The sequence below is a fragment of the Lacerta agilis genome, chromosome 15 (assembly GCF_009819535.1).
Source record: "Lacerta agilis isolate rLacAgi1 chromosome 15, rLacAgi1.pri, whole genome shotgun sequence".
NCBI classification, from domain to species: domain Eukaryota; kingdom Metazoa; phylum Chordata; class Lepidosauria; order Squamata; family Lacertidae; genus Lacerta; species Lacerta agilis.
In genome coordinates, this window is record NC_046326.1 from 27,074,288 (window position 1) to 27,098,338 (window position 24,051).

Genomic DNA, 24,051 nt, shown 5'->3' on the forward strand with positions numbered 1-24,051 from the left:
TTTCTAGAAATCCAGCAAGGATTTTTCAGGTCAAAGGCAAACAGCATTACCTGAGAAGTTGACAGGCAGTTGTAAAATGAACCTGGTGAGAAATACAGCAGGATAAATTTAATTAAATATAGTTCCCTTTTTGTGTTTGTAAATTGTCAGAGAGAAGAAATGCATCCCCCAACTTCTCCGTATCTTTTTGGGAGGGATACAATGTATAATTGGATAACAATTTCTAGTTTTTGTTGTGGCTGTGTTAAACAAATACAGACACTAAATGTATGTACTACAGTACTTGTCCTAAATAAAAAATCAGTTTTCAAGTAAGAAACAAAGAGCCAAGTGAAATCTATTATGTCCTGAAACTACACGTAAAAGAACATCTCTTTACCTTGACTCACTGGTGCTTCTACTACATGTAAATGACAGATAGTCCTCCTCTACCACACCTCCATCTCAAGCCATTGTATTGAATTATGTGGGCAGGGATTTCAGTGTCTGGTCTAGCTGAGGAAAGTCTCTTCAGGTTTGCTCTTTTATCTAGGGCGGGCTAATTTGTCTAAAGTGTTTATTCAGTAAACACTAGTAATGATAATACAGTAGTTACTCTTCTGTGCTTTGCTATTTTAGTAACAGATGTCATACATGAGAGAATAGTCTTGTCTGTGCCTGAACTCTACCAATGATAGGTGGACCTGCTGGTATAACTTGTTCTAAAACTACAGGGCAATAACAGAACCCATTGGCACCCCACCCTCCTTTCATGCAATGAATGGAATCATAGCAAGGCCTTTTCTTCATATCTTAAAAAAGGATAAATTTGGTAAATTTGATTTTCTGACTCCAAGGTACCATAGTGACCTTCAACACACACACACACACACACACACATTTGGTTTTGTACCAGGTTTCTGTCTGTGACAAATAACTGAATAAGAATAAAGCTATGGAGCAGAGAGCTCCTCTGACAGTTAATTTTGACAGTTTCATGTTTTAAGAGTATAGAAAATTACAGTTTCCCTACATTATTTTTAGAGGAGACAAAATTGGAGAGAGTCTGATGGCAGAATATATAGTTCACCATAATAAGAAAATACGTCGAGGATGGAGTCATTTGAGAATCCTTAGCTACTTGCTGTGTGTGGTAAAATATGGATGGATGTGCCAGCTGGCAAGCAGCTGCTTCTTAAATCTAACACTTCATTCTTGGTTATAGTGCAGATTAATATAATTCTGAACTAGTGACTCACAGGAGAGAATAGACTTTAGTCTGAAAACTTTACTCTGGTATTAAGTTGTGAAAATATGGAACCATTGCATGTTATTACATAGAATTTCATAGGCCTGCTCCTATAGGTTATACAAAAGTTATTTAAAAGTTATGTGTATAATATCAATATGGATGGTTGCGAGTGGGGACAGCTTTAGAATTCTCCCCATCGAATAAAGGATTCATTAGAGAGGAGCTATAGCCATTATTCTTTTCTAATTACTCTCTTAGAAGCGTTGCTGGCAATTCTTACCTTTAAGACAATTCATATTTATGCAGAATCATTGCTTGGAAGAATACTTACATTGCTAATGTTGTAAGGAAGTAGGTTAAAAACATTGTTCAGTACATGTTGAGTTTGTTTTGTGTAAGCTATTTGTCCCTAAGCATGCAGGAAACGGTTATTATAATGAAGGTGCTTCCATTATCTGAATATCAACTACTTTTATGGCCTAGGTTTCTTTTAAAGTCCAGGTACAATAGCTGGAGTGTGTGGGAAGAAATCATATATTGTTATATTTACATAGAAATGATGGAATTGCAGTAGGGAAACTGCCGTATTTTTCCATGTATAAGACAAGGATTTTTTTATTTTAAAAAATTGTTAAAAATTGGGGGTCGTCTTATACATGGGTAGTGCATAAGTGTGACCTGGGACTGGTTGCTTCCGTGAGCTGGAGATTGTCTGCAACTCTTGGGCCTCTTGTGGATTGGCTGTTGCTGCAGCAATTGGGCGGGCAATTGGTGGCTTCTGCCAGGGAGGGGACAGACGATAGCTGGCTTTTGGGATGCATGCAAGTGGCAGCGTAGCGGGTGAGCTATTTTCGGTAATCCTCCCCCCAAAAAGCTCAACAACTCTCAGCAATCTCCCCCCATTTTCTTAATTTGGAGCCCCCCAAAAGAGGAGGCATCATATACACAGGGGTGTGTTATACACGGAAAAATATGGTAGCTGCAGAAGTAAATATTGAAAAGGTGTAACAATTTTCATGAATGCCCCTCTTCTCTCAAATGTTGCTTTTCCTCCTGCTGTGAATTACTAATATAACTGCTTATTATGTTGAGGCCTTTGGCTAATTAAACAATATATGACCTTTAAAACTGGGGGGGTATTGTTTTTGTTTGTTACCATGTTATGCATTTTTGTGTTTTATATAGTTAACCACCGTGTGATCCTTGTATGAAGGGTGGTATAATAATAATAATAATAATAATAATAATAATAATAATAATAATAATAAGTCTGTTGAATGGATATCAGATTAGCATGAGATATCCTGGTATTAATTAACTCATGATTCATTATTGGTTTTGGTCTTAACAGGAAGCTACAATAGATAATTGATCACATTTTTAAAGTGCTGGCATCCTGGCACTTCGCTTGTCACCACTAACTACTCTAGACGTACAGCAATTCCAAACATTTTTCCTGCACCCTGATGTGCAAGTGGACCATTTTTCTGTAGTAAATAATAAAACATGTTAATTATGTTTTTGGGAAATTATATTTTGTAAAAATTGTTCCTTGACCTACCCATAGACAGTTTGAATGACCCAGAATGGCTCGTTCTTTTTCTTGTCAAGTGTGTTTTCTCTTTCAGATTGTTTTTTTCCTTTACATGTTCCCACCCTCCTTTATGCATATCGATTTAGTGGTTGTGACATTATTATAATAATCTGCTGTTTTAGAAGCTAGTTTACCAGGCTGCTTTCTGGGCTGCTTTTCTTTATTACATTTGCAGGGAGGTTGGCAGTTACGGTTTGCATTGTAGGCTTTTGGTTTATGTTTGGTTTTACGATGAATTTTTATTATTCTTTGTATGGCAAATGTTTGCATATATTGCTTAGAAATGTTATTTTAAAGCACAATATAAATATCACAAAATAATTAATTAAAATTGGCTTATAAATAACCACTGGGTGGTAAAAATTGCTTTTGGGAAACGAAGTAGGGAACACGTTGCAAACAGCAAAGTGGTTTGTTCTGTTCTTTCAGGCGTTTAACTGTGTCACAAATAACTATATTTGTTAGTGGTCTTGTAAGCAGGCTAGTACATTTTTTGTGGTCCAGAAACTTTTAGTGATTGGTTTGAAAGGCTTATTAGTGAGGAAAAGGACCAGTCCATTTTGCATCATAGGAGATGAATGAGTGTGAACTGCGAACTGGGCCTGCCTTGGTTGAAATCTTTAATGCCGCCATGAGAAATTGTGTACTTGGGAAAATGGAACAGGAATTACTTCTGCTCATTTATATTTGCATAACTTAATTGTTAGCTGTTAATTTTGTTGAAAGTACTGTTATTGTTGATTTCTCAAACTTTCCTGATGCAATTAAGAAATGAATCCTGAGCTTGAAACAAATTGGTTATGCCTGTTTTCCTTAGTTTCTTTTAACTAATGAAGACGGCCTCAGTTTGCTTTCAACAATGCCTCATTTCTTGTGTAAGGCTAATAGCAGGGTCAGTCCATTATTCTGCTTTCCTTCACTAGCATCAGCATAAATGACATTAGTCATTGTTCTTCTAGCACTTTTTAATGGGTTCTGAGACGGATTTTTTCAAAGCTAAAAACAGGGCTAACCATGACAGTCACTATTCTATGTTACATGCCTTTCAAGTGAAATTGTTTAAGTATCCATGGACCAGTTAGATTCTATCTCCCCCCCCCTTTAAAGCGTCTTGAATTGGGTCTGTAAGACGCAGTGCCAAGGCTTTGAAGTTCTTTTTTATTTTTGCTCAGGAAAACATTTTCATTATCCGCAGTGTACAACTCAGAATAATTAAAAGGGTCATATTGAAATATGTCTGCCTCTAGCACAAAGGCAGTGTGGATTGGAGAGAAATATTAACCTAACTGGCATCTTGATCTCAAATATTTGTGCTAGCATATCTGCTAGTGATGGTGGTGAATGTCATGCCTTGTGACATTGCTGTGATCATTGGTCCCATCCTTCATAGCTAGCAAAACACATCCAGGTGTTGTTGTTTTTTACACATGTCACCAGAGAAATACCCTCCAACTTCTCTTGCACTATTTGCACCATGGATGGCATTAATGTGGGACTAATAGAAATGAGAAGAACCATTTGTGGCCAGGGCAAGTTTTCTGTTCATGATACAAACGGATGTGAACTGAATTGAGGTAGGCCTTTTGGAATGCACCTTCAGGGTTATTTGTCGTAGCAAAAGAAGGAAAACAGACAGACTTACGCATTAGATAGTGACCTTCCAAATCTCTCTTTGAGGTGACCTTACACATCTTTCTTCATAAGTATCACTTTCCCTTATGTTTGTTTGCTGTGTTGTGTGGGAAGACAGCTCAGGGGAAATTTCAACTTCTGCATTTGTGTGTTCTGCTTTTGTGCGCATTCAGGTTAGTGGCTTGCACTTAAGTGTATTGCTAATGGCCAAATCCTCTACAAAGTAGGTTGTTTTAATTTGCAACCAATAGGAGGGGAATGTGAATTAAGACTTGCCCTCTTAAAACTAAGCCACTGATTTATTACCAGGGTATTGTTTCACCTCCTCCTTCCATCAATCTATTAATTGGAATTTAGTAAAACTTTAATAGCTTATCATAAAGACTTGAGCATTTCAAGAAAAAATAGTAATTAGTATTAAATTCTTATCCAGCTGCATGCATGACAAGAAGCAACTGGATGATAACTTGAGCGACCTTCGGTATTGAATTCAGGGTTGTCTTATATTGTTCAGTATGTTTAATGAGCATAACCGTAGGCTTAAGAGAAGTAATAGGCTGACACAGGTGTACTCATAGGTCTCCTGAAATTGCCTTCCCCTGTTTACAAACAGCATTGGACATTAAGGGAGTGTTTTCTTTTATGACCATCTAGATAAATCCAGAACATCATTTCTTATTGAGAGCAGTGAATTGCAGTGGCGGGTATATCTGACTAGGCCCCAGGAGACCTTGGTTCATATCACTAAGTCATGCCACTCTCACTGGGTGACTTTGGGCCAGCCACTATCTGTCAACCTAATAAACCTCACAGGGTTGTTGTAAGGGTAAAACGGACTTGCTAGAGAACCACGTATGCCACCTTGAGCTCCTTGGAGGAAAGGTGGGGGGCTATAAATGACATAAATAAGTGCTAAAGGGGTTGCTGTGTTAGTCAGTTGCAGTAAAAGCAACAAAGAATACAGTGGTACCTCTGGTTACGTACATAATTCGTTCTGGAGGTCCGTTCTTAACCTGAAACTGTTCTTAACCTGAAGCACCACTTTAGCTAATGGGACCTCCCACTGCCGCTGCGCCGCCAGAGCCCAATTTCTGTTCTTATCCTGAAGCCAAGCTCTTAACCTGAAGCGTTATTTCTGGGTTAGCGGAGTATGTAACCTGAAGCGTATGTAACCTGAAGAGTATGTAACCCGAGGTACCACTGTATTGTAAAATAGGATGCAGAGTCTTCCCACATCCAGTCTGCACTTTGCTTTTCCATGAATGATTGATGATTATTTTTATTTTATTTATTTATTAAATTTGTATACCACCCTTTATCCAAAGACCACAGGGTGGTTCACATATGAAAAGACAGCAAATGTGACTTTTTTTCTTTAGTGGAAGATTTATTAATATTTACGTTTTACATTTTGAATATTTTCAGCCCATTCATAGAGAAAATAACCTCAGAAGTGTTCACTTAACAATAAGCAGACAAACGTTAGCACAGGCTAGTTACTTTGGTCATATCCAGTTAGCCATCGCACTGGATTGTAGACCGCCAAATGGAACAAACATTACAGGATCAAAAAGTACATGCATGCGGCTATATAAGGAAGGTACATTTCAAGATAAAAGATACCCGTGCTTCCACAGATTTGCTTCAAAATTAGTTTTAGAGCCAAGTGTTTTGTTAATGTGGATAACAAAAGGAGTGGAAGCGAAAATACAGCGAAAATCATATTGAAATCATGTAATCAAGGGATCCAAAAAAGGATTCAAAAAAATAGCTTTGCTGATACAGGGGTCTCAACCAGTGTTTGTGTTTCATTAGATTGGCATATCAAAGTTAAATTTGGGATTGCAGCTCTTTCATGTTCTGTATTTAAAGATGGTTAGACTTGCCCTTGGGAGATTACTGGACAGAAACAGTTTGTTGGAATATTTAGAGTAGGGCAAAGCCTAGAAAGTTATTTTCTTTTTGTCAGCAGACCTAGAAAGCTTTGACCTTTCTTGCATAGGCTAGTAGTTGGTTTAAATAGATTCCTTGGTAGGCATTGAAACAAGTTTCCATCTTTTGCAAAATTACTTGAAAAAGAGAGTGCATTTTCAGGAAGTAGTGTAGTGCAGTTGCTAGGACCATCTTTTCAGATAATTTCCTAGGATAGAATCCAGGAAGAGATTGAGAATAACTCTAAGGCTCATTTGTCTCTTCCCTGCCAATGGCTGAATTGAAAGATCCATTGTTTTAAGCGGGATTTACATAACTGTGAGAGAACCCATTTTAGGCTCTAGGCCCTTCAGAAGTGATTAGGCTGATAATTTATTTTATTTAACTGGATTTGTATACCGCATGATAGTAGAAACCTTGAAGCAGTTTATTCTTATGAATCAATTCTGCCCCAAAATATAAATAAATTCAGCAGTTTAAAAAAGAGCTATATCAAGAGACTTGCATACAGGATTCCTTGCTACCACACCTCACGACCAACACTGAAGTGGCAAGCACCATGGCTTTGTCTGTGAAGGGTTAATATGTTAAGTGTTACCTTATACAAAAAGCAAGCTATGTAAACTGCCAACAGTAGCCCAGTTAACTCACCCCTGCCTTAGAGGCCCCTTCCCATTCCTCATCCATCTCTCAAGTGAGGGAAGTAGCTGACTGCTAGCCAGCGTGAGAAGCCGCCTCTCTCCCAACTAATTGAACCAAAACTAAGGCTTCAAAGCAAGCAGATAAACATATATGAGTTCATTCTTTCAGTAAATACCAATTGATCCAGGGATTATCTTGACTACCAAGATGCTGTTTACAGGACTTCCAGGACATTTGCACAGTTTGGTTCTACACTTCTAGGGTAGTCAGGCTTTCCTGGTGCAGAATGGTCATAGCTGTTGTAGCAGCTGAAGCTGGTAAAAGGTCTTTCACACCTGTGTGTTTTGACATCTGACACTTAAGAAATGATAGTCACACGTGGCTAGTGGCAAGGAGTGTTAATGTGGATGTAAGCATGCAAGTGATATGTAAGTCATCTCTAAAAACAAGCAAATTTGTGACAACCAGAAATAAGACTTAACTGTTCTTGTTTGATTTTGTTATAGTGTAAGCCAGTGGGCACAGGAAGCTGTGACTAATACCCTTTCATTATTTGACTTAATGAGTTATGTAGTCTTAAAGGTCACCTCTTCAAATATGAATATAAATTAATGGGAACACTCCAGAGAAATTGGAACTTCTGAACAAGCCACATTGATTTAAAGTAGTGGCCTTGCACAAAAGAATTCAGTTCCAAAGACGACAGAGAACAAAAATGTAATGTATCATGTTTGTTAACAAGATTGTATCCATTTCCTTCAATTAAGAAATTGAAGAAATAACTGAGTGGCATTACCAGATATGGAAAAAAAGGATAAAACACAATTTTAAAACAACATAATTGTTTTTGGAAATAGCAGATGTTACACCTTCCTAGCCACCATTCACTGTTGTTGGGCTTCTTCTAGTCTCTCTTACTTTGCTTTTTGCAATGGTGGCAGCTCTGTTGTGATAGGAAAGCATATTGTGATGTGATTGCTATTGGAAGGTAATGAAGGCACAGTGGGGGTGTGTGGCCTCATTGAGTGAGATTGAGGGCTTAATGTGGCTGATAGGCTCTAGGAGATGGCTGGTAGGAGAAGAAGAGTACTGCACCAATCATATACCTGTTCTTCTAATGCAACAGTATATATTGGGTGGCATCCAATAATGTCTGCCCACTTGCTCAATCAAAATCTTCATGTGTAGTATCACTCAAGGTTTCTCTTCTCCAGCAGTCCCAACATACCCAAAACCTGCTCTCTAGGGTCCCCCAACCTTGTGGAGCGATTTGTGGGGTTAAACACAAAAAGGAACAAGTTGCTCAGACTTAATATCTGTAGTTTTGGCTTTAAATATGAATCCAGGTCCAGATCTTTATGAAAATTTTATGCAGATAAACTATTGCCTTGGAATCCCATCAATTTGGATGAAAAATCCTCTGCAGAAGTAATGCATAACTAAATAATTAACAGTAGTCAGAACTCTTATATTTGAACCAGAAGGGGAACAATAATATTAAACTACCTACTGACTCCTGTGGGAAGTATAACTAAGCTCAATCATGACATGTAATAAATGTATGCAGATATGAAGGAATGGGCTACTTTACAAATGGACAAGTATCGTTCAGATGTGAGAATCTTAGTTCACCAAATGACCATATTTGAATTCATACAATAAGTCCAAACCCATCAAGGAACCATGACAGGGGCAATCTGTCAGCATTCCGTGATGTAACCAGAGATAGACATGAGTCTTAGCACTGCCAGAATGGAGATAATTGTCATCTGTGGCAGTGATTAATATATGTTCTCTACAAGCCCCTGAAGGTTGGAAACGGTTTGAGAGACCTTGTGCAAGATGGATGTACGTAAATGGAACAAAACTAAAGAAAACAAAACATGAAGGAATCTTTGAAAAACCTTTTTAATTGTGAATGCTACCTGTTTATGACAATCTTTAATCTGTAGTAGCATGAACATGTAGTGTTGCCATTTTACCAAGGTTGAAGTTTCTGATGCACAGTTCAATATATTGACTAGATACCGCCTCCCCTCTTTTCCATTCCATGCTGGAGTGTGGTGAAATTACTGAAAATAATAATAATATTAAATTGTCAGGCTGGGCCCCCAGTGCACTGTGTAATAGGTCTAATATATCTACCTTTACCTCACAATTGTGAAGAGAAAATTGGAAAATTCATATTTATAAGGGAAGTAGTTTAAGAGACGTGTATAGTGTAAGGAGACGTGTATAGTGTAAAACCTTGGTGGAAGAATGCCACAGAGCAGGACATTCAACAGCCTAAAACCCTTGCTTAATACATAAGTGAAACTTGGTGAAAGAATGCCACATAGCAGGCTTTAAACAGCCATTTGCTTCATGGCCTGCAGCAGGTAACTAAGTAACTAGGCAAAAACATTTTACAAAAGTTATGTATTATGTACTGTGCAGAGGAAGACTAACATGGACTTCTGTGGATTTATTTGCAAAGTTGGCTTAAAGTGTCATCTGCATAAATTATGGTAGTGTAGTTAATGGATCTGTAAGTTAAAGCAAGGCAGCCTGAAAACAAATCTTCCCTTGAACAAATGTGTTCCAAACAGTAGTTTTGGAAATTGATTGCTGTTATTAGGATAAGAGCTTTCTAGAGTTTACAAATAGGTTTAGAAATTTAAAAAAGAAAAGAAAAGCTAGAGCGGGTTCGCAAGATGAGATAGATGCATTTAAAGTATCATAATGTTCAAAATGATCAAAACTTGCTTAAAATGTGGAATTTATCTAATGACTACATCATTTTACTCTAGGATGATGAAGTCCTCTTTGCATGCAGAAGAAGATGATTTTGTGCCAGAACTTCAGAGAAGCATTCATCCCCGTGAAAGACCAGATTGGGAAGAGACTCTTAGTGCAATGGTAAAATTTCATTTTCTTTCATGCATTGTTGTCTGTAGTCCTTGAAATGTTGTTCACTGGTTTATATAGTGTGGTTTACTGCCTCCCCCCCCCCCCAAAAAAAATCATCCCACTTAGACCATATTTATAAAATTGAGTATTGTGCAACACATTCCATTATTTGGATATACAGTGGTACCTTGGTTTAAGAACAGTCCTGTTTAAGAACAATTTGGTTTACGAACTCTGCAAAACCGGAAGTAGTGTCCCGGTTTGCAAACTTTACCTCGGTCTAAGAATGGAAGCCAAACGTTGGAAGGCCACTGGTGGTGGGAGGCCTAATTAGGGAAAGCGCGCCTCGGTTTAAGAATGGTTTCGGTTTAAGAATGGACTTCTGAAACTGAAGTACCACTGTATACCAATACAGTCATACCTCTAGATACGAACGCTGCGTGTTGTGTTCGTCATGGGTTATGAACGCGCCAAACCCGGAAATGCCAGAACAGGTTACTTCCAGGTTTGGCAGTTCGCACATGCACGGAAGCGCCGAATCGCGCTTTGTGCATGCGCAGAAGCGCCGAATCACATTGCGCACATGTGCAGACATGGCACTTCAGGTTGCGCACTGCTCATGTTGCGAGCGGTGCCCCGGAACGGATCCCGTTCGCAACCAGAGGTATGACTGTAGTGAGAAGGAGATGATGATGATGATGCCTGGTGATTCTGTTCCATGAACACATGCCTTGAAGCATTTCTAGTGATCGTTTAAATGTTCCATAATGTTGCAATGATTTTCAATTTGCATTAAGCTCTCTTTCAACTAGGATCCATAATGTGTGATCTTTCTAGTGGAAAATGATCATTGAAACGTAACATATATAAAAATGATTAACATAAGATTACCGGTAATCTGGTCTGTTCCCCCCCCCCAAGTAGGCTGTTTTCAGCGCTTTACAGGAGTTCTCTCAAAACTCACCATTTGGCAAGCTTACATTATGAAATTTTCTCCCTCACTCATACACTTAATTCACAAGCAGCATTTGGAAAATGTGAAAAGTGAAGGATGAAGGTTCTTTTAAGTCCATTTTTAACATATGTTTTGCTTTGCTAGGAAAACAAAAAAGGTGTGAATGCTGAGCTCTGCTTGCTTCCCATAGCAGTACCTGTTCTAGTTTTCTCCTTGGGCTTGATGGTAAAAAGAGCTTGCCACATGCTGAAGTGAGGGGCTCCGCTACTGTTCTAGCTCTGTTCTGTAGTTAGGCCCATCCTGTTCCATTTCCTTCTCAAGCCAGTCCCTGCCCGTATATAGTGAGGGGGGAAAGTATTTGATCCCCTGCTAAATTTGCCTGTTTGACCCCTGACGAAGAAATGACCAGGTTTAGTGGTAGATTTATTGTAGCTGTGAGAGACAGAATAACAACAGGAAAACGCCCAGAAAACCAGAAGACAAAAGTCAGAGTTTGAGATGCATTATAATGAGTGAAATAAGTATTTGATCCCTTTGCAAAAGATGACTTAGTACTTGGTGGCAAAACCCTTGTTGGCAATTATAGAGGTAAGATGTTTCTGGTAGGTGGCCACCAGGTTTGCACACATCTCAGGAGGTATTTTGTCCCACTCCTCTTTGCAGAACCTCTCCAAGTCAGTAAGATTTCAAGGCTGATATGTAGCTACTCAAACCTTCCGCTCGCTCCACAGATTTTTGATGGGATTAAGGTCTGGAGACTGGCTAGGCCACTCCAGGACCTTAATGTGCTTCTTGAGCCACTCCTTTGTTGCCTTAGCCTTGTGTTTTGGGTCATTGTCATGCTGGAATACCCATTCTCAACCCATTTTCAATGCCCTGGCTGAGGGAAGGAGGTGCTCACCCAAGATTTGACAATACATGGTCCCGTCCATCATCCCTTTGATGCGGTGAAGGTGTCCTGTCCCCTTAGCAGAAAAACACCCCCAAAGCATAATATGTCCCCCTTCATGTTTGACGGTGGAGATGGTGTTCTTGGGGTCATAGGCAGCATTCCTCCTCCTCCAAACATGGTGAGTTGAGTTGATGCCAAAGAGCTCGATTTTGGTCTCATCTGACCACAACACTTTCACCCAGTTCTCCTCTGGGTCATTCAGATGTGCATTGGCAAACTGCAGACGGGCCTGTACATGTGCTGTCTTGAGCAAGGGGACCTTGCAGGTTCTGCAAGATCTCAGTCCTTCACGGAGTAGTGTGTTACCAACTGTTTTCATAAAAAATGTGAATATATTTTACATTGCTTTGCTATAATAGGTGCCCTTGGGCAGGCCACTGCCTCTTAGGCTAACATACTTTATAGGTTGCTGCATCTGATTTAGTGGATTCCAGTTAGTTAATGAAAGCATATGCCATAATCAGTTAGTCTTGAAGGTGGCACAACAGTTTTACTTTTGATATCTCATAGACTTGTCTTTGATGGTGAAATGGTCACACACCTACACCCACACCCCTTAGTTCTGTGCCACACGGTTTTTTTTTTGGAAGAACTGGAGATAATGTGAGAGATTTGTTGCTTCCTGTGGCTCACTTAAGATAACTTACTTTAACAAGCACCTTGTGGGTAGGCAGAATGAATATTTTTTATTAAGCTAATGCTTTTGGGCAGGGCAGTGGAAGATCTGGAATTATTTAGGAATGTTTATAACCCAATGTCTAGATAAAGTTTATGTATAATGTTTATATGGAGAAAAATCTCTCACCTACACGCGGGAGTGAACCACACCAAAGCAGCCCCAATGCCATGGAAGGTAACTTTGGTGCTGTAGGACTTCCGGCGGCGACGCAATCGCCGGGTGGTCGAGGGCTGCTTCGGGTCCGAAGCGCCCGGTCCATCCCGGGGGTTAGGAGCCGCGCTACCGCAGCGCGCGGCTCCGGTTGGGGTGCGGGAAGAGCGTCCCGCACCCTGGGCTCCCCGGCTGCGCCCGCGGAGGCTCCGAACCCTTCCCTTGCCCCCCCTGTAAAGGGGGAGTGGGGGTGAAGGGACAACGGAGCCGGGCTTACGGGGACATGCCCCAACCGGGATGTAAATGCGGCGGCAAAGCCCGCGGTGAGCGTCTAAGTTCTACCTGTGAAGAATGGAGCTAAAGGAACCCGGTGGTCGTGAGTAAATAATCTTGGCAGAAATCGTGTTTTTGGAACGATCCGGGGGGAAGGAGAAAGGCAGCCTGCCTCCCTCCCTTCGAGCCTAAGAAATTAACCAATTTGAGGGATTGCTGCCACAGAACTGGTTACAAAGTATTTAAAATCGATACATGAGACTGGCAAACTTTTTTCTTGGGAAGCTAACTAGCGGAAAATATCTCCATATAAAGTTGCAGTGTTTGCGCTCCAGCTTAGGAAAATGGCGACGAACAAAGTGACAGGGGAAGAAATATGATACCCATTTCCTCCTCCTCTGCCAGTATGTTGGGTTTCGTCCTTGAACTGGTATTGAACTCTGGACTAACAGATGAACAAAGGCTCACTGCCCTGAATGTGGAATTACTTTATAGAAAAGTCAAAGTCTTGTGTGGGGGTCTGAAATGGAACCAACTGCCCACAGAGGAGGCTTACAAAACTTTTGACACTTTGGAAGAAAGTCTTGCCAAAGAGCTGAGAGGATGGATGGAAAGATGGAAAGAAATGAGTGAGCTACTTCGGAGAAGAAATTCGCTCTTTGGGGGTGGCAGCCCCAAGGCGATATCAAGATTTGTTATATCCAGTCCCCGAGGTGTGAGCTCGGGGGCCAGGGACAGAGAATTAAGGTATTTACAAGAAGAAAAGGAATGTTACAAAGAACCGGAGAAGCTGAGAGAGGAAGAGATGGATACCTCGGAGCTCGTGGCAAGGAGAGTTTTGGACTGTGCCCGGATCTGTGGACGTTTGGAGAGGGAAGCTGCAAGGAAGTTCAGTGCTGATGCCATCAGGAGAAGAATAATGGACAGAGGGGGTGTGGGGTGAAGCATTAAGTAAAATCTAAAGCAATCTGTTATGGTATTTTGAAATCGGAGGGTGAACACTGTCAACAATAGTTTGTTTTATTATTTGTTTGAACATGAAAGGAGATATTTCAAGTTTTTATGTTATAAGCAGCAGTTTAAAGGATAGAAGAGATAGATTTGATGAGGATGATTTGTGAGGATTTATGAGGATGTAGCATAAATAAAGTCAATTTAAGTGGTTAAAGTTTATAGATTAAGACGATTAAGATTAAGATGAAGATTAAGATGAATGTTTTACTTTATATATATAATTAAGATTAATTTTTTAAATGAAGAGGTTAAAAAGTAGATTGTGGATATAAACTCGAAGGTGAAAAGGCAGGGGAAGTCAACTGTCAAGATTGGAAAAAGAATTTTTTTTTTTTTTTTGAGATGTCTAATTAAGAAGAAAAATCATGGCAATTTTTGTATTAGATGTGTAATTGTATTTGTTTTGTATGTGTATAAATGTAGGTGTGGTTAAGGTTGTATGTTGTTATAAGTAAAAATGTCAATAAATTCTTATAAAAAAAAAAAAAACTTTGGTGCTGTAGATCTAGCAGTTACTTCCAGATGACCTGCTGGTTGACCATTTATCTTGACTCATCTGCATAATGTTTACGAGGTGTTAGATGTTGACTATTGAGTGCTCATTCTGATTTTCTAATGGCAAGGTAGCGTGGCCTTACATCAAGCAATTGTTATAACCGTAATTCCTAGCACATTTCCATGTCAATTTATTCATTGGTTTGTATCCAGTGCTAGTTCTACTCTGAGTAGACCCATTGAAATTAATAAATATGGCTAGCTTGGGACCTTTATTGTCAGTAGGTCAACTCTATGTAGAAGTTGGTTGGGTATGCCCCCCTTTTTTTAAGGAGTGGAGGTGGGGAACCGGTTTGTTGTGCAAGAACACTTAACCAACTTTCTGTGTACAGCCTGAATTTGCCAGTTTATGACTGAGTTGCACTTGAAAATGGTAACTGTCTAGAAATGCCCAGAATCGTGTAGTCGAAGTTTTGCAAGGTCAATATCGCAACTAAATCGAAAATTCTTTCTAGTAGCACCTTAGAGACCAACTGAGTTTGTTCCTGGTATGAGCTTTCGTGTGCATGCACACTTCTTCAGATACGCTGAAACAGAAGTCACCAGATCCTTAAATATAGTGAGGGAGTGGGGAGGGGTATTGCTCAGAAGGGTGGTGGGAATGGGTGATCAGCTGATAGGTGTGGAAAACCTGTTGAGGACTCTTAACGGCTGTAATTAGTCTTGCAGGGAAAGGCAAGGGGTGAGATGGCTAAAGATAGCTTTGTTATGTATAATGAGATAAGAATCCAATGTCTTTGTTCAGACCAGGTTTCTCCGTGGTTTTAAGTTTGGTGATTAGTTGTAATTCAGCCACTTCTCTTTCCAGTCTATTTCTGAAATTTCTTTGTATTAAGACAGCTACTTTGAGATCTTTTATAGAATGTCCTGGGAGATTGAAGTGTTCTCCTACTGGTTTCTCTGTCTTGTGATTCCTGATATCAGATTTATGTCCATTTATCCTTTGGCGTAGGGTTTGGCCTGTTTGTCCAATATAGAGAGCTGAAGGGCACTGTTGGCATTTGATTGCATACACAATGTTGGAAGATGAGCAATTAAATAGTCCTGAGATGGTATGTTTGAGGTTGTTGGGACCAGTAATGGTGCTGTCCGGGTTTATGTGGCAGCAAAGTTGGCATCTGGGTTTATTGCAGGCTCTGGTACCAGTGTCCATGTTGAGTCCTGTTGTAGTATTATTGTGGGTGAGGAGCTGTTTGAGATTGGGTGGCTGTCTGTAGGCGATGTAGGGTCTTCCTCCCAGAGCTTGAGAAAGAGAACTGTCATTGTCTAGGAGAGGTTGTAGATCTCTGATGATGCGTTGTACTGTTTTAATTTGGGAGTTGTATGTGATTACTAGTGGTGTTCTGTTATTTTCTTTTTTGGGTCTGTCTTGCAGCAAGTTCTCTCTGGGTATCAGTCTGGCTCTGTTGATCTGTTGTTTAACTTCATCAGGTGGATATTTTAGTTCTAAAAAGGTTTGCTGTAGATCTCTTAGGTGAGAGTCTCTGTCTGTAGAGTTGGAACAGATGCGGCTGTAACGTAGGGCCTGGCTATATACTATGGATTGTTTGGTGTGTTTGGGATGGTAGCTAGAAGCATGTAGATATGTTTGTCGGTCAGTTGGTTTACGGTATAAGGTGGTGTCTATGTGTCCATCCTGTATTTTTTATAGTATATCGCAACTGTAGATCTGAGAAAAAGTGAGGCTATCCTATCCTTTTCCAGTATCAATACTTGGGATGGAAACAGTATTCTAGCAACTTAAGGAACATATGAGTTTTATTTTGTCAAAATGTTTCCCACTTTTCTGTGCTTTTGGTGTTCAGTGACCATTAGGAGGAACCCAGATGAACTCCAAAGCATTTCTCATAGAGGGCCCAACTATCAGTTGGTTCAACAGCAGTTTTTGTTTGTTTATATGTTCTTGTTTTATTATGAGTGTTCTTCATTTTATTGAAGATTAAATTAAAAATTAAAGCATTCTTTTTACCTTTTAATAAGAAAATCACTGTACGGTATTTGAACTAGAACATTTTCATTGCTATTCTGCATCATTCCGACAATCTCTTTATTGCAATGATGGGAACTGCTGGAGGCTGTTGCAGAAGAGCAGTACATTTTCTCCACCAGGAAGGCTGCATTGCACATACTGTAAATTTACACTGTCTCAAAGTACCCATCTGTTGGCACTGATAGAAAGTAGGAGAGATTATTTGCTGTAGTGTGGCTTTATGATGTGGTAATAGGACTGAACCTTCTAAAGCAGTTTGTCTTCCTGGCTAAAGCACACTCTTGACTATTTGTTCACAAAATCCCTCCTAGCTAGTTTAGTGAATTGAATGTAATTCTTTTCCAATGCAAGATATATTATTTGCTAGGCAATAGATTTCAATTGTTGTAATCTATTGTCATTACAGTGTAACTCCCACAAACAAAACAACAACAAAACAAGTAAATCCAAAAGTATGTTAAGTCTGTTCCCTTTCTGTGCTCTTAGTGTTAAAATTTCCAAGCTTATTACTTGTTCTGTTGTGTGCTCATGTGACTTCAGGCAGGTGTTCCTGGTATCCTTGCAAAGATCGAGCGTAGTTAAATCAAAAGGCCATCTAGGATGGATCATGATGAAAGGCATCAGGTTGAGGAAGTCCATAACACCACAGGAAAAGTATAGGGTATATGTTAGTTTGGCATGCCTCTTCAGTCTTCTACTGTGTTTCAAAAAATGCAGTATGATCTGAAGTCAATATCCCTTTTGAGATAAGAGGCAATAATTATTTTATTTTTCATTTACCGTGGACTTTCACCTGAAGTTCCTAAAGTGATGTACGGAAAACTCAACACATTTGTTTGTTGTTCAGCAGAAATAAGTAGGAGTCCTGTAAATAACAGTTATGATTGATTGAGAGTCAGATGTACTCCATAGGAGGGACATGGTTGCATCTGCACAGTACCGCTCTCTCTGTATGTGTTTCTGGTAGGCTATATAGACTGTTAGTTAAGACAGTTCTTCATATGGAAATATTGGCAGTGACTATCAAAGCCTGAGAGCCATGTCCAACTTCTGAAGGTTTTGGATATTCATATTCTTATATTGGGAAACTATGCCGAGGAGCAGAATGTCTTCATAGCAATACTCCTTTTCTAAACCTATTGATTTTATGCCGTGAAGTTGCTCTTCTGGTATGTACCTTAGTGATCACTTCAAAGATCTCATCATCCCTAGTTGAACCAAACTATTAACTACAGCAGAAAGGCCATTAGAAACTGAACATTCTAGTTATATAGAGTTGTTTTTAAAAACAAACAGATATTGCAGCATAGGGAGTGTTGCATTTTTTTTTTTAAAAAAGCAGGCTCCTGTATGACAATTAAGACCTAGCTTCTGCAGCTGTCAAATTTTGCCATCACTAGGCTTCCTAAAAATAAAATCATGTTTGCGGAGGGCTTTTATTTCACTCCCAAATGAGTCTTGTAATTGACATCTTCTGACAGCTCATGCAAAGCTGATGTATTACTTTTTGTTTAACTCTTGAAATGCAGGATGATTCTAATTGTTATTCACCTGAACTGTTTATGCTATTGGCTGTAGCCTGTCAACCTTTCTCTCTCCCCTCCAAAAAAAATCATGTCCAGCAAATGGTTGTGAAAAGTTATACGCTTCAAAAACGGTTAATAATGCCACAATTAATTGGTTAAGAAGGATGCACGTTTTATTACCTGTTATTAAATTAATCTCAAATAAGATAACAACATACAGATCTCGAATGAGTGTTCATCACCATTTTTGATGGTTACCTTGGAGAGGCTTAATATGTTGGAAGGAATGTGAAAGTCATTGAGCCCCTTCCATTTACGTATAGGAGAGGAGACTGGAAGGTCTTGTATGTCAGAGAATACATTGTGATAATGTAAGATATTGTTTAACAGTGTAATGGCATAGAGCCTGCACTGTAAGCGGGAAGGGAGGCAGGCATGGTTAAGCATGACTTGCAAGTGTGACCATTGACTATTAAAACAGAGCTGTTGTTTTGCTGCCAATGGTTTTCTCAAGAAGTTAGACATCGTTTAGATTATGAGCTCTTTGGGGACAGTGATTGAAATTGCTGTAGTGAAATTGCTATAACTTACTTCCCCTGTGGACCCACAACATAGTGGATTGTAAATTTTATGTCTAGAAACCTTTATATGCTGCCTTTTCAGCCCTCTAAAGCAGTGTTTTTCAACCTTTTTTGGGCAAAGGCACACTTGTTTCATGAAAAAAATCACGAGGCACACCACCATTAGAAAATGTTAAAAAAATTAACTCTGTGCCTATATTGACTATATATAAAGTAATTTTTCAATTTTTCCCACGGCACACCAGGCAACATCTCGTGGCACACTAGTGTGCCACGGAACAGTGGTTGAAAAACACTGCTCTAAAGAGCTCCCAAGGCAGCTCACAACAATAAATAATAAAGCACAGCCCTGAGACTATATTTTGTTACACAGTTCTCTGAGTATGTTGCACCTTCCTTTTCTTCATGACCTTGCTCTGTCCCTGCCCTCTTTCAAACCCCACTTACTTCATAAAACTTTTTTTTAATGAATCATTGCATTCTCAGGCTACTTGATCCACCGTTGCTTTCTGACTCCTCTTCACCTGTCCAGTATTCATGGTCTATCCCTAACAGCTGTCTTTTCCCACTCCTTGTCTTGAATGACAGTTGTAGAACATAAGCAATCTAGACATAGTGTTAGGACTTTCAGTGGTTGCTCATGAGTAAAGCGCCAGATGCAGAACTTCTAAAACTAAGTTCTTTATTGTGCACAGCTATGTACAGTGGAGCTAAAGATCAAATGTCCATCTCATCCCTCCGCAGAGTCCAGGAATGAACTCTTCCGGTTCTTTGTCCAGCAAAAGAGGCGCGGGATTCTAAACCCTGCCTCCCTCTTCCACGTCCTTCCTGCCTGCGCCCTCGGAGCGTGGGAACCTGACCCCGTTCCCCGCTTTCCCCTCGGTGCTGAGGCTCCGCGATCCTCTCAGAGCCCCTGCACCGTCTTCCTGCCTCTGACTCCCCCTCCCCACTGGAGGAATGATCGCTTCCGGCGCTGGAGGACGAGGACGAGCTGGTAAACAGCTTAGGGGGTTCTCTATACTGCAAACGCACCTGCGACCCTACCAGCCACGGGGAGGGGGGTTTCCTGACACATAGGTTGTGTCACTTCTGTATATACCATCATGGGAAGATAATACCAGTAGCAATAAATGTCATATACTTCCAGCTAACTGGCTGCTCATTATTCTAATGCTATTTAATTATGTTATGAACATACAGAAGTCAAATGTTCCAACTCCACAATATTACCAAAAGACAGCACTCACTTCTATTAGTAGGCACCGTTGAAGAATCTCCATCACAGTAAAGCTGTCCATGATTGCTTTGTTCCTGGTCAACTTTAGCCCAGTAGTTTTTGTTTTTTTGTTTTTGCAGTGAAAACAATTTTATTACTATGTTGTCAATGTAGAGTTCTGTGGACTTTTTCTGTAAGAATGGTTATGTAAAGAAAATGTAGACTATTGATGTCTTGCTATTGTTTGTGTCTTTCATTTATTTATTTTATTAAATTTGTATCCCACCCTTCCTCCCAAAGAAGCTGGATAAAACAATACCATTAAAAATAAATTTAAAACTTTACTAAAACAATATGCACAAAAACACTAAACAGATTTGGTTATAGCTGTTTTAAAATCATGTGTCCAGAAAGAATTCTTTTCAGCAGATGTTCAAAACAGCATTATGAGGAAGCCTGCCTAATTTCAAATAGGCAGGGGGTTCATTTCTCATATATTCTACAAACTGTATTAGTCCTGCTTGAGAATCACTTTTGCCAAAAGCAGATAAAATGTTAAAGCGACTAATAATTTCAATTAAACAAGTTAAAATCTGTTCAAATGTCTTAGTAATTAAATATGATTTGCCATTTCTGTTCTTTTCTTTTTCTATGGCTGCAATCCTTAATCCCTCCACCAATTTTGCTTCCTGTGATTCAGCCCATTACATTGTATCCACCTTCACTCAGAGCCTCATTCACACAAACAGCAGATGAGGGGAGTCGGGTAGCACCCAAACCACAAGGGAGTTGTATGTGAATTCCATGCACATTGAAAACTAAATGTCAGGGAACACAGCTTCAGTGACCCTCATCTTTCCCCGATAAGTTTGCTTTATTGGGTTATTCTAATCCCAGTTCAGTTCTATGGGTATAGCCAAAATGGTAACTGTCACTCCCAAGAGGGAGGTATCAGGCATTCAGCATAACCTCAAAGTTTGCAAGACAAAAATGCTGCCGCCTGTACAGTGCTTTGGTTCTCTGGGCAAGCCTCAAAGCAATTCTGAGCAGTCTAGGGATGGGTGAAGCCCTCTAGATACCATGCACCAGCCAGGAACATCAGCTGTGCTTGTGCTCCACCAGAGGTCTATGTGTCACAGTGCTTGGGAAAAAGAAATGCAGCAGGTGCCTTATTGTTTTGCCCTTCTCTCTAAGATTTACCCCTAGGCAAAAGATTTAGAATGCATCCTCAGTCCTTTAATGCAATAACATAATGACTTCTTAAAACCTTTGATGTTTATCAGAGTAACTGCTGCTCCTTATGCTGCGCCAGAGGCTGCTTGAAAGGGCTTATCTGACTTCCCAGAGCAGCTTTTCAGGAGACATGGAGTACTTGGGTGGGAAGCTGGGTGCTGAAAACCCCATAGTATGAAAGCTCCACCTGTGTCTCTTCAAATCTTGCCCTGAAACTTGAGCTGCTGCTACTACTTTGAGGATTAAGCTTAGAACCTACTCTTTTCACTCTGTAAATGATTTCCATTTTTTAAAAGGCAGTTGTCTTTTGGGTTTCATTTCTGTTTGATAAGGTCTCACTTGCTCAGAGCAGAACCTGACCTTAATGTCAAAGAGGCATATAGCCTCAAAGAGTTATGGTTAAAGGGAAGGGACATAGGGATGTTTGGATAAAGGCATATGACAGCCATGAAAGAGGGACCAGTGTTGAAGCTGTGCAGGGTGCTGGGTAGACTGGAAAAATGTATCCCCCTAGAATGCCACTTCAGTTGCTCCCCCATCTTACATTTGTTCAGCTGGTTCTTCCTGTCTAAGTGCAGCACCTTACATTTGTCCCTATTGAAATTTGTTTTGTTAGATTGGGCCCAGTTTTCCAATCTGTTAAGGTCACATTGATCCTGATTCTGTCGTTACTGGCACTGGCTGCCCCTCCCATTTTGGCGTCAACTGCAATTGACTATTCAGTCGTTGGACACCTTCTCAATAAACAGGGCTTAATTTCCTCAAAAGCTGTTGAAAGTTGAAAGCTGAATCCAACTCTTTGCTGGTACAGGTGTCCCCCCCCTCTTACGCACAGTCAACTGTGCACATGCATCGCACCAGAAAATAAGTAAGTAAGTAAGTAAGTAAGTAAGTAAATAAGTAAGTAAGTAAGTAAGTAAGTTTCAAACCAGGAAATGGCAAAAGATAGTTGGGAAGTTCTTAATGCTCATGAGGTGCAACAGGGCTTTGTTTTGGCTGCTCAGCCTCCCCACCTAGCAGCTGACACGAGTGGTAGCACGATAGCAGAAGCAGCCATTTTTCTGTGCATCCTCCGGCCGGTCCCAGAGCTTCACCTGTAGTTGAAGAGAGAGTTGGGTGGAGAGAGTGGGAGAGATCGCTGGAGAGCAGGGGAAAATAGCCATTTACAGGGTTTTTAGAGGGTGCTCCCCACTTTTGCGATATTTGCTTATGCGCAGAGGCCTACAGAACGTTACCCCTCCTAAGTGTGTGTGTGTGGCGGGGGGGGGGATGCTTGTATTCAGGCTTTGATCATGCCCTAATTGGTTTAGCAGAGTTTGGAATGACAGTTAGGAACTGCTGTAATATTAAGGGAGAGGAGTTGGAGTAAATAATTTGCATAAGTAGATTTGTTATGCAATTACTAGGTTTTACAGAACATTGATGCATAAAATATTGGAAGTGAAAAAGAGAAACTACAGATGCTTGCCAGACAATTTTTAAAGTTAAATAATTCAGCTGTTTCAGATTTTTTTTTTAAAAAAGATTTCCATTAACAGAAACACAAAAGGATGTCAAATACATTTCATAAAATATTTTGTTTGTATTTTAGAAAGTTTTTTTTCATAAGCAGGAGTCCCCCTTGCACATGTTTCACTAAAGTAGACAATAATATTTTGTGCTTGTTAACGTGCTTGTATTTCTATGAGGGTTCAGTTATAAAAGGACTGTGCTGCCTTTTTCTTGCCCATTCATTTCCCCCCTTTGAGCTAAGGGAACTTAATTTCTTTCTTTCTTTTTTTGAAGAATTTAGGCTTATGTAAATGCTATAATTTTAAAATATATATTTATTTTGAACTGAGACCCAGAGGCAAAATTGGGCTGCATGCAGAGTATTAAATGTTTGCAGCTTCTCTCTCTATAGTGGATGAGTGTGTATATTGCAAAAATGATAGGGAAATGCACCCATCTCTAAACAGTGCAGTACTGTGGGCATTATTTTCCTTTGATTACCTACAGATGCAAGTCTGTTTCTATGTGTGTGAGGTTCTCGGTAACTCCCCCTCCTCCAGCAGGACCGCCCTGCCGCCCAGTACCCTAGTCCACCCCATTTGGAATGGTTTCATGACCTTTAGGAATGACTGGAGGGGCAAAGGGGACTGCAGTACACAGGGGAAATCCCACTCTGGGAGCTTCCTTCCAAGTATAATTGCCAAGATCCTTTCTTATACACAAAAGGATCTCAGAAAAATGGCCATATATCTAAAATCCTCTTCCTGAAATATCTAGGCTTAAAAATAATAATAATGTTATCTAATTATAATTCAGTGATCTTTAGAAAAGCAACTATATTTAAATTTTATATTTCTCGCCAGGTTCACATTCGTGTTCAGATGCTGTGGTACAGTATTTTATGTGTTTATGGAAAGCTGCTGAGCAACATACAGAATTCTTAGGGATTACTTTTGGCCTCTGTTAATGGCCAGGATACCAGGGATCACTTGAAGGCTGCACTTTTCTGTCCCTGGGAGGAGGATCACAGCAAAGAGAAGACCACCCTGGCCACATCCACTGGCCAAAAAAGCAGCAGCTGTAATGAGCTTGCTTTACCTCTCCCTGCCAGAAAGAACATTTGGCTTCAACTGTCAGCTGATTTGGAACATTTATCAGTAAAGTGGCTCCTGTCTTTGTGTGTGTGCACTGATCTCTGATGATGCAGTAATTTATATTCCATCCTTCCTCTAAGAAGCTCAAAGCAGTAAACACGGGGCTATTCGGCTCTTTGTCCTATAAAGAGCCTTGCAAAGGAAGTTGGGATAAGAGAGTGCTGCAGTGCTCCAAGCATTTATCATTTCTTGCTTATTTTTCTTTGATATAGAAAGTCTTAATAAACTGTTCTTAGAAATGAAAAAGACAAAAGAGATTGCATCAGTCCCAGGGTAATTTAGTGAGCGTCATTTGAACTTTGGCCTTTCTGGTTCAAATCCAGGACACTCAACTGCACCTTCCTGCTCTGCATCCTGGGAGC

The 24,051-nt window shown here is 40.0% G+C and overlaps 1 protein-coding gene across 6 annotated transcripts in view; it reads left to right on the forward strand.

Moving 5' to 3' along the window:
• The window catches only part of ARHGAP32 (Rho GTPase activating protein 32), a 143,827-nt gene that overhangs the window by 11,923 nt on the left and 107,853 nt on the right, over positions 1-24,051 (forward strand). For all 6 annotated transcript variants that reach the window (XM_033171638.1, XM_033171635.1, XM_033171637.1 and 3 more), the window contains exon 2: positions 9,821-9,929. In XM_033171638.1, coding sequence (XP_033027529.1) covers positions 9,822-9,929 — 108 coding nt within the window. In that variant the 5' untranslated portion in view covers position 9,821. The remainder of the gene's footprint in view (positions 1-9,820; positions 9,930-24,051) is intronic.